The sequence below is a fragment of the Montipora capricornis genome, chromosome 2 (assembly GCF_036669925.1).
Source record: "Montipora capricornis isolate CH-2021 chromosome 2, ASM3666992v2, whole genome shotgun sequence".
NCBI classification, from domain to species: domain Eukaryota; kingdom Metazoa; phylum Cnidaria; class Anthozoa; order Scleractinia; family Acroporidae; genus Montipora; species Montipora capricornis.
In genome coordinates this window covers 23,215,299-23,226,748 of record NC_090884.1, presented here as the reverse complement: position 1 = coordinate 23,226,748, position 11,450 = coordinate 23,215,299, and the positions used below count along the sequence as shown (strand labels likewise).

At 39.4% G+C, this 11,450-nt stretch overlaps 1 protein-coding gene across 1 annotated transcript; it reads right to left on the bottom strand.

Moving 5' to 3' along the window:
* Positions 1-5,463: 5,463 nt before the first annotated feature.
* LOC138036195 (centromere-associated protein E-like) lies at positions 5,464-11,283 on the bottom strand. Its single transcript, XM_068882553.1, has 9 exons — positions 11,146-11,283; positions 10,942-11,055; positions 9,992-10,103; positions 9,685-9,881; positions 9,369-9,542; positions 8,666-8,782; positions 7,008-7,186; positions 5,644-5,782; positions 5,464-5,478 (listed from the first exon to the last, which is right to left on the bottom strand). Exons 1-9 carry the CDS (start codon positions 11,281-11,283, stop codon positions 5,464-5,466), a joined length of 1,185 nt encoding a protein of 394 aa, XP_068738654.1.
* Between the last annotated feature and the right edge of the window lie 167 nt (positions 11,284-11,450).

Here is an 11,450-nt window from a genome sequence, read left to right as displayed (position 1 = left end):
GATTGTGTCGTCAGAGCTGTCACGCAAGAGATTAGGACAAAGCACACAGACCAATGGCTTCGTGCGGTTATTCTGAGTTTGTTGGGGGAATTTGTGGCCCAAGTTCTGATAATCCAGCAAACGTTCAATGCGTAACAATAGCAAAATATGATAAGGACACCAAGGCACACTTGAGAAGTTATAAAGTGTCGGATTCTTCTTTGGATACAGAGGCTAGGCTTTGGCTCGCACGTGCAGGTCAGCTTTAACTGAAATCACTTAAATTAAGATATTGAGCAGAAAATCACTTTGCAAAATCTGCAGATACTACCTATTACAGATTTAATGTCAAAAGCAGAATACCCACCCACAAGAAATGGACCCTAAAAACACTGCTGCCGCAGTGTCGCAGTCGTGTTGTTGGATACACCTCGTTCTTTAATCCATGAGGCAAGCACTGCGGCACTAGCCAGTCCACTCAGCTCAATTTAAACTTAAGTTGACTAACACTGCGGCAGCAGCCATTCTACTCAATTCACTCTATCCGACGTGAACCGCGCGAAACCCACTTTCGTTCACTTCGGCACTGCGGCTAGCGGTAACGCATCTTCCAGGCATTTTTTCGCGTCAACTCTCAAATCCTCATGTTCTCTGACCACGTGTTCCTGAATCAACGTCATAAGTCGAGAGAAGACTTCAGCGAGTGGTATGCCAAAATGGCGGGCAATTTGCTAGCCTACGAACGCAGACGTGTTTCCGGCGGTCGTTTCTCTCCTTTCGGGGGAGAGAAACGACCGCCGGAAATACGTCTGCGTTCGCAGGCTAGCAATTTGCATGCTACTTAAAAAGTCGTAGAAAATTCGGCTCTCGTTTGAATGGAAAAATCCTTTCGCTAAAGTTTATTTTTCAATATGGACTTTCAAAAGGGAATTTTTTTTTTCACGTTATGGGCATTTTAACTTAGGAAGCGGCTAGAGCACTCAAGAAGTAGGGAGAAACACTCGCCTATCGGCTCGTGTTTCCCCCTACACTTCTTTCGTGCTCTAGCCCCTTCCTGCGTGCTTTACAACAGAACATAGCACAGTCAAGGCTTCTTTATGTGTTAAATACATGTTATTATTAAATTTATATACTAATACTAATAATAATATTATTATTATTATCTATTGAAATGTATGTCAGAAAATAAGCCGGGAGACAGTAGCTTTGTAAAATAAGCTCCACTGAAATTCGAGGATAAATAAAGTTATGCATGAATGAATGTATGTATATCGATCGGTTGTTCTATTCATGCAATACTGTATTGTACGTTTGCGACGCTAGTCGCAGTGCCGAAGTGCCGATAGAGTGAATTGAGTAGGTGCCGCAGTGCCTTAGTCGACTTAACGTTAAATTGAGCTGAGTAGACTGGCTAGTGCCGCGGTCCTTGCCTCATACACGACTGCGGCACTGCGGCAGCAGTGTTTTTAGGGTCCATTTCTTGTGGGCGGGTATTCTGCTTTTGACATTAAGTCTGTAATAGGTAGTATCTGCAGATTTTGCAATGTGATTTTCTGTTCAATATCTTAATTTAAGTGATTTCAGTTAAAGCTGACCTGCACGTGCGAGCAAAAGCCTAGCCTCTGTATCCAGAGAAGAATCCGACACTTTGGTTGTTTACCATTTACAAGCAGAAACCGTTTATTACTAGGTTTGTTCAAATGGTAAGCAAAAACTCCCGAATGGGGAAATTCAGTTGGGATCGGCGCGTACCATTTACAAAATTCGTTCCAGTTTACCGAGAGAGTCTGGAGGGAGGCAAAATCATCGGGGAATGCAAATGGTAAACACGTTTTCCGTTTGGAAATTCCGTTTAGGAAGTTTGGACTGCCTTTCAAGAAATCCCGTTTTCTCCGGAAATTTTCCGCTTGGGATGTGAGACCAAAATAGGCTTACCATTTTCATTCCAACCGAAATTACCGGATTTTTTTGGTAAATGGTAAACAACCTTTATAACTCCTCAAGTGTGCCTTGGTGTCCTTATCACATTTTGCTATTGTTACGCATTGAACGTTTGCTGGATTATCAGAACTTGGGCCACAAATTCCCCCAACAAACTCAGAATAACCGCACGAAGCCATTGGTCTGTGTGCTTTGTCCTAATCTCTTGCGTGACAGCTCTGACGACACAATCACGGCACAACTCGCAAAGGTCACAAAGCGTTCGACTGGTTCGATGGTCGTTTGAGGGCTTCGAGGAAACTGATCCAACCAGCGTATACTTATATAAAGGGGGATAGTTTTGTTTGTTTGTTTTGCAGGTATGTTCAGAAAGTGAATTAAGGAAACTTGTTTGCGTAAAAATATGGGATGGAATGAATCTTACTGGTATGCAAATTTTTAGGTTAGTTATTTTAATTACCGGATATGTCTGTTGCTCCTGAACCAAAACAGTTAAATTTCAATGACACGTTCCATTTTACCTACAGAAGTTCCAGTAAACCTTAAAGACTCGAATTGCTCAGTGAATAAATTGAGATTAGCGTGTGTGATTTCAATATACCTCGCCTCCGCTTTGGTGGTCAAAGGTCGACTTTTGTTGACAACAGCATGTTGAAATTGGGCCTCAAAAATCCTCCGTTTCATTTACCCAAAAATTTTATTGAATTTAATTGCAGCAGAAACATTGCTTATTCCGATGAATATCGTCCCGTTTGAGAAAGCCATGTACCAGGATGCTTTTTTGACAGTCGAATTTCGTACAAATTTGGCACTCTGTAATCAATGTAAAAACGGTTAAGTTTTAAAATTTGGTCAAAAATTCCAGTTTTGGTATATTGTACCGTTAATAGTGCTAAAGGGTGAAGGAATTACTCTAGTTGTGCCATGTTGTTTTGAATTTCAAGTTACCCATTCGTTATTTCAAAAATAGCGATTCAAACGAGCAACATTTTGGAGTCGTTTTCACTCGCTCACAAGGCCCCATACCGAAAAAGTCGCCCTCCAGGTAAAATAATTATCGAAACAAGCTAAAACATATTTTTCTAAAAATGGTTTTGGTAGTACTTTATTGTGACAAAGTTTGGCAATTTTCGATTTTTTTATCTTGCACGGTCTTAGGTGAAAATTGCTGAGAGGCGCTCTTAAGATTCTCGTGATGCCAAAGAAAAATCTTTTAACATGAAGATTTGGTTTTATCAAACAAACTGATGAAGGTCGAATTACCACCGTTTAGGAGGCAGTGTGGCCCAGTGGTTAGGGCGCTTGCCTTGAGATCCGGGGGATCCCGGGTTCAAGACCCGCTCTGAACACTGGTTGAATTTGTTCCTGGTAGTCCTTGGTTCAACTTCCTAGCTGTTGTTGAATGTTCTGTTCTGTCGTGATTGTGTTCATTGGCCCTGAAAAGCCCCTATGGGGAGTGGTCAATTAAGTATGTTTGTATGCATGTATGTAAATATTGACTGGTTGACGTTTAGGTTTTGATCGTTAGTCATTCAATCTTTCCACGTTGGTACTTCGACCTTCATCAATTCGTTTAACAAAATCATATTATTGTGTTTTACTTTCCCATCGAGGCAGCACTTCAGTTGCTTTACAAAATAATCCCTTCATTCGTTGATCTTTAATCATGAAAGGCAACAATCTACCACATAGGCACATATCCGAGAGGAAATTCTATCGATGCCATTGACTAAAATGTCAATGCCTGAGTGGAAGTGATCATCAACCTATTTACGTAAGAAGTGTATTCGGGGAAAAATGCAGTTCTCCCTCAATTGGAGTCGAACCCATTGCCCTCCGATTACTTGCTCGGATGCTTTATCACTGATCTATAATAAAAGGGACGTGTTGGTGCTTGGCCTTTTGACTGGGTACAGATAGCAATTGCCCTGCTATAGTGCAAGGGCTGAAATCGGTCTTCTAACACGTCTTGGTAAAGAAGATAGAACATGTTAACTACAGTAGATTAACGAAAACATGCATTTGATTCAGAGATACACATATGAAATGAAATGTTGATAGACACACTGGGAACTCGGAAAAATCCGAGCCCCAGATGGGATTCGAACCCACGACCCTCCTTGATCATGGATGCGACTCAGATATACTAGAGAAAAAACCTGTTTATCATGGGCGTGGTTCAATCCTAGACAGAAGATTTGGGTGAATGAAAGTGTGCGGTTCCTCTTACTCCAGCTTTTTGTAATCTTTTAAACTATACTTTTGTAGATGTGTACGTAATATATAGATATAGCCAAGCCAAAAAGCGGAGCTCCCGAGTTATCCATTTATTACAATAAAGTTAACCTGGCTTGAGCTTGCGATCCAATCGAAACCCAGTATCTGGTCAGCGGCCAACTTAGAAAAAGCAGCTGACCTAGATGAGCCCTGAACTTGAGCCCGCGTTGTGGTCATGTGATGGTGGTGACATTGGCATACATGGAGGGGTGGACGTACGTACGGTCTTACGGCTACGAAAACCAAATTTCCTTACCCATGGGGCTCCGCGTGCGCGCCTTCGCGGAGCTCCTCTATGAAAGGGTTAGTTTATTTCATGGATGCGATGTGGCCAACATGATGGCAAGAAATGATCACTAACCTAGCTCTTTTATTTAAACGTCATAACACTGTTTTCTTGAATGTTCAAGACGTTTCAACAAATACTTACGGTGTATTGAGAGGTTTCTCCTCATTGTATCGTTGTATAGGTCGTGGAAGCCTTCGAAAATCATCTCTGCCCTTCGTTGGAAGTCAGCTGATGAAAACACGCTAAACTGCAAATGAAGAGTTGAAGGCAATGTGTGGATACGAATTACTTCAAATTTGGCGAGTTGAAGGAATGATTCTTATTTTCAGTTTACCGAGGAAGTCATTAGTTCAGATACAGTTAAATGTTTACTTTATCTCAGAATTTTGTAAGTACTTGGCAATTGCTAAAATTGTCTTTGTAAGCACAACGAAGTTTACTTTATTTAAAATTTATATTACGTAGAAGCTTTTTTTAAATTTTTTATTAATAAGCGTTCTTGCAGAATTAGCCAGATATAAGTCTGTTCAATAACAGAGATGTTTTTTACGTTGCTTTACAAACTACCCCATCAAGCCATCTAACAGTCAAGGTTTATCGCGAATTCAAGTTGAGAAGACAGCTCAGTTGGTAGAGCAGGTGCAGTAAAATCCTGCGGTCATGGGTTTGAATCCAGTTCAAGCCTGGATTTTTCTTACTTACTTGCTTAGCTGTTTAAGTTTCTTATCTAACTGTGATGATCTCTCTTACATCGCGCAACTTGAACTCGCGATAGACCAACTGTTAGATGGCTTGATAGCGCAGTTTCATTTCATGCCCATCCGCAGTTCAAATATATGAATTTCATATATTCTAAAATGGTAATCATTGTCGTTTAGAGTTATGCTATTCAATGATATTTGTTGGAAACATGCCTCAACCGGTCAAAGGGCCCTCACAACGTTTGTCTTAGTCTTAGGCAAGTAGTTATGCATTTTTCAACCTCTTCGTCCCTGTTGAATTAAGAAGAATTTAGAAGAGTGACTTCAACAGTCAGAGCGGCGCATTATAAATGTGGTCGACTGAGGCTGGTTTGCTTTAGTTATTATGAAATCCATAATGGCAAAGGCAACCCCTTGTTAAAAAAGCCCAGAAAGCCTTATACAGTAATTACTAACCTCTTTGGTAATGTTGTTAAGAGTGTTGTTAGCCTGTTGAACAAGCTTCAGGGTTTTGTTAATCATTTCGTGTATACCAAGATATTCGTCGATGGCTAGCAACGCTCGAGAGCCATGAGGATGACTGCGGTTAAATGTCCTACATGAAGAAAAAAATCTATGATCAGGTAGATATCCTCCTCCATTTAAGTTTAGTAATTGATTATAATGGACTTGAATTTTGAATTTTTGCATACACCCTTAATATTTGAAGTTATATCCATGAATCAATCTATTATAATCTGCTCAATGCTTCCTGGGTGAGACGTGAGACACGAGATTCTTTCTCCAGTGACTGAGTCAAGCGTTCTCAGTACTGATGTTTATTAAAATGAAGACTAAATAATTAATTAGATCTAAGACCCAATGTTACATGCCTGAGACCTAAAAAAGGTGATCGCTACATGAAACATTTCCACCAATTCTAACTGAAAGCACTGACAGCTCTTGCCGGCGGAAGCGGTAACAACCACGAAGTCTTTGTGGTACCTATTAAAATTAACGGCTCAAGTGGAACAAGGTAAGGGTTAAGGCTAAGCGCCACTTGAATCAGCGTCTTACTTGCAATTAAATGCACTTATGTACCACACCTTCGTCCATTGCAAGTTCACTTTGCACTGTCTCCTTAATTTTCGTCCGGTGAGGTACTTATCTCCATAATGGCGTTCTATTTATAATTGACAGAGTCAGCCCGTTCTGAGAAAGAGCTAACCCGGCCCTCGAGACGTCTGTCATCGAGTTTCCTTTCAGGATTTGACCTACTTTGATTAATACTTTTTTTACAACCAAAGTTCCAATCTCGAAAAGTGTACGCTATGCTTGAACTAAACTTTGCTTTTAGATCAAGAAGCCTTCGAAATCTCCGAATTTACGACATTGCACCCAAGGAGAGAAGCACTGTTTTCGAAACTATTCAAAAAAGAAAAAGGTGTTTATGTCATGCCCTTTCAATCTTACTCTGCGTATGGCCACTCGTTGCGCAATAACAGTGAGCAACCGATGTTAAAACACAAGATCGAACGTTGAAAGACAATTTCCTTTTTGCAAAGTGCTTTCCATTTACGGCCTGTGATTGACACGTTTTTGAAACTGATATCCCATGAACATCACATGAATATATTAGTGTTTGATTTTTATTAACATTTGTTAGGCTTAAGATGTCTACTTGCCCGACCCCCATAAGTCTCACATGGACAAACTTTACAAATATTTTAATTTACGTTGATATTTGTTGAATTGATACCGTAAATCGCTTTTAAGAGCGACGGTTTATTTCAACCATTCATTTCTCTTGATTGATACTGTACATTCCAGTCTGTACTTACTCTTCAATTTGTTGAGCGAGTGACTCCAGGTGAAATACGTGAGTTTGGGTCCGTCTTAACTTCACAGTAGCATTTTCAAGGCTGACCTTAATTTTGCTGATTTCTTTTCCAAGCAGGTTAGACACATTCGTTAGACTACCCAAGGGTACGAAATTTCCGTTGTACATTTGGAAAAGATCCTGTAGATTGATAAACGAACAAAAGGAATCAAATAAAAGGTATTTTCTTACTTATTAAGCGTTTCAACGCAAACCAATCGCCAAATTATCGTCTTTAGTCAATTGACGATCAAGCTTCCTGACTGTTCTTCTAGCTTCAAGCCAGGAAATCGATTGAATTGGTTACTCGTTTTAAGAGATCACTTGTCGCTTTCGTAGCCTTACTTTGGTGCCAACAGTCTTACCACCCACGGAAAAAGGAACGTAAAACACTCCTCTGCTGTATTCCACAAAACAACAACTTAAAATCACCAACTTGATTTGAGAAGAATGCGATTATGGCTAAATCGGAGAATAGTAAAATATGACTCAAATCGATTGTCAGGACAAAGTAAGCTTACATTAATGAATTATTCATTTTTTACTTTTACTTAACACCTTTCGCACCCATCCAGTCACAGGAAATTTCGCTCGTATCGTACAACGTGAACCAGACAGAGTAATCGCGAATTACCTGCTATAGCGCTTGCTTAAACTCCATAATGACATTTGAAGACGTAATCACCCGAGTGCTGTTCAATTTGAAATAAATGACCACCCCGAATTTATGCCAAGTTTCACCATAGTTTATGTGAGAATCCGTTAGCAACATCCCAAGATCGAACCCGGCTATTTTTTTGACAATTCACGGGTTCAAACACGAAAGGACCTTTTCTAATCTGTTTTCACAGGGAATTTGCATTTTTGACCTTCTTCTTCTTCTTCATCCGTCGCTTCCTCCTCCCAAGCGTCATTTTCTGGGCAAAGTCATCAATACGTCAACGAAGAGAAAATGCGAACGAAAAAAACCGAATTTGCCTCAAATCGTTGGGATACATTGGGATGAAGATGATACCGTTTTGCCTCAAAGTGGCTCGAGGCAGTTGATTCAACGGCAAAGGGACTTTTACTGAAACATGAAATCGTTAATTTCCCTGCCCCCAGTGAAGCAACAAATAAATAGTGTTTCTTTTAAGATGCATATTCTAGCATACGAAATGTCAATTTTTTCAGAAGTGGTTCGCTTGAGCATGTTCATCACCGATATTTTTGTTTTTTTTCTTTTTTTTTTCTTTATATCTTTTAGTTTTTTACCTTTTGTGAATCATGTTTAATCTTCCACTCGAGAAACTTCCTTCTCTTCGGTAAATGCTATCCCAGTAAACATTGCGAGCGTGAGTGAAGAAATCGTTTCATTCTATGATTACTGAGTGCAAGCTGGCCGAAACGAAAAAAATCTCAAGAAGAGAAAACTTTTCCCTAAAAGAATTCACATGGCCTTAAATGGACAATTTGCACATGAAACCAAGGAGGTCTATTTCAAGTTTGTGCGCCCAGCAGTTTCAGATCAATTGACATACTTTCGGTGAATTAGAACCGATAATGATGTGTGATCATGTATGTTATTTCATGAATTCTTCTATCATGCTAGAACTAAGAAAATTTATTCTTTGGAAATACCTCAAGTAATGACTCCCCTTCTGTTAGCAAAATCTGTGTGTTTGTAAGGGTTATATTTGTGTCTTCTAACAAGGCCAGAGTCCTATTCAAAGTCAGTAACTCTTGCTCTAAAATGTCCTAGAGACACAAAAATAATGTTAAACAAGCCTGTCTTGGGCTCTATTCAATTTGAAACGAAATTGACAACAACTGAGCAATTTACAAATGAAATACAACCCTCTTCTTTAATTTAAGTCCCACCTCTTTCGTGCGCATGCGCCTTCCTAACCCATTATACAGCACGTAGTAAAGTTCTGTTGATCAGCCAGCCTGCAGCATGTAATTCACTGTATGCATGACATATGTTGCTAAGGGTTTAGGGTTTGACTTTTGGCATCCCATGACACTCTATCATCCATTATTAAAGCATAACTGTTAACTGGTAGCAGGTATTTGAAGGTAAATTCAGGGTCGTTTGCTCATAGGGAAAACTTATAAGAGCTTTTTTAACCGTATAATCACATATCGTGTTAGTTTACCACTTTTAGTGGGCAGCAACAGAATGTAACCGTTTAACCTCTTTTCAAAGGATTACTTTTTTCCAATGTGGACATGGTTCTTGCAACTCTCTGCGGAGTAATCTGCAACCGATGACGGAGTTGCTTTGTGCATAGGGACACGTTAGACGACACTGAAATCCATTGTGATGGGAAATAATTTTTACCTTCGTTTCCATAAGTGTTTCCTCTACTTCTCGTGAATGACTATAAACCTTTTCGATGTCTTCCATGAACTGGTCATGTGATTGGTTATAGAACTCTTGGATCCTGGTAAAGTTTTCCTTTTTTTCTTTGACTGTATCTTCTAACTCTCGGGCAAGAGTTAATTGCGAAAATACCTGTCACATAACCAAAACTGTTTTATGAGAGCAGTAAACTAAAGAAACACTGTCAAAATAATAAAATATTTGGGGCCGGATAGATGTATCCAAGAAAAACGTATTTCTCACATTTTATCTTTAGAAAGATCCCGAGTCTTACCCTTCTCAGAGTTTCTTCTGTTTGAAAAGTAACGTTTTCAGTCATTTGTATGTTTTCGGCAATATTGTCTAAATGTTGTGTGAAGTTTCTTTCTCTTGTACTGTTGAAAGCCTTCATAGAATCTACTAGAGCTTCTGATGCGATGACATCGTACTCAATTAAAGCAGTTCGTATATCTTCGATTACATCGTCCACTGCTGTAGAAAATAAAATCAGAATATTATCACGTGATAACATTTTAAAAGTGCTTTTGCTTTGTTTTCAAGGAAAGAGGTCGCTTGAAAAACGATGAAAGTAAAAGACTTACAATTCAAATATTGCCGGACCCACGACGTTTTATTCTTGGTATTTCTAACTTCCTCCAAATGAACGGTAAAGTTTGAAGCCGCATCTTTGGATAGGTTGCTCAGATATTGAGCCTTTAAAACAAGGAAACAAAAAAGAACTCATACTGAAACTCACCAAATAGCTAAAGAGGTGATATGACAAAACATGTTCAAATTAGTAGGATACTTTTTGTCCCAGAGAACGATAATACAGACCACATCTCCAACATCTTGTAACCATCATAAAAGTCGCAGTTCGCACTGATCATGTCGTGTTAATGGTTTGCATCTAACGTAACGGCGGCCATGTTGGTGTACAGAACAATGCCGTAAAATATCTTTTGGGAATTTGACTCTATTATTATGCAAAACTTGTGGGGCCATTTTCTATTGTTTTGTATACCAACATGGCCGTCTCATCACGTGGATGAAAACCAAGAATTCACGATATTCGTCTAGAGAAGTTCCAGATTGCTTAGTTTTCATTGGACTAAGAGCCGCATCAGTTCTTTCACGCCTTATTATGATTTTGCAAGGCGTTCATTAAGCAGATGACAAAATCGTCACTTTACCGACGCCACTTTTCAAGTAATTGATGAAAAACTTTAATCTTTCAACACGCCATGCTTAATGGTTAACAAAGAGGAAAGAGGAAAGCCGGCCACAATTATAAGTCAAGGGAGTAATCAGTCGGTTTTGTAGTTGTCAAACTTTCAGCATTTTTTTTTCTAATGGCAGTTTGACAATCTCCCGGTGAGAAAAAAATGGGAAATTGAAAAAATACTCTGGCTACACGATAGTACAAAAACTTGCTTTGCTGGAAGAACGAAAAGTTACTGCCGGGAAAAATTTTTTGAATTGTGATTACTTGCACATGAATCGTGGGATATTCTAATAAGACTGATTCACAAGAATTCATTTTTCTGTTTACCCTGGTGTAGGTGTCTTGAAGGCTCGTGTTTATCTGAGGGATGCGCAATGTGACATGCTCGTGGTAAGCTTCGTTTCCTGCCGCTATCCTTCCATAAAGGTGTTGCCTCTCTTTCTGAAATAACATAGCAAATCGTCATAGTCTTTGAAAGCGTTATTTTTCTTAAGTACTGTAATTTAATTGGCCAGTTTGTCAATTACAGACCTCAGCTTGTTCCATTAGGCTAGCTGTTTCCATCAGAGGTGCATTGAATTTTGAAAACTCCTGCAACACCTGAAACTTTTCTTCAGTCACATTTGTGTTGTTTGCCGCATCGACAACTGAGTGTTGCAATCTCTTCATGCACTGAGAACATTCTGTGAATGAAAACAGCCATACTGAAATAAAATCTGGAAATATTACATATGATACTCGTGGATGTTGGTGGGCTGGGGCAATTCCTCGGTATTCGAGGAACCTACTGGGTCTAATCACTAAGCAAACAATTTGTAATTAACGATACGCTCAAT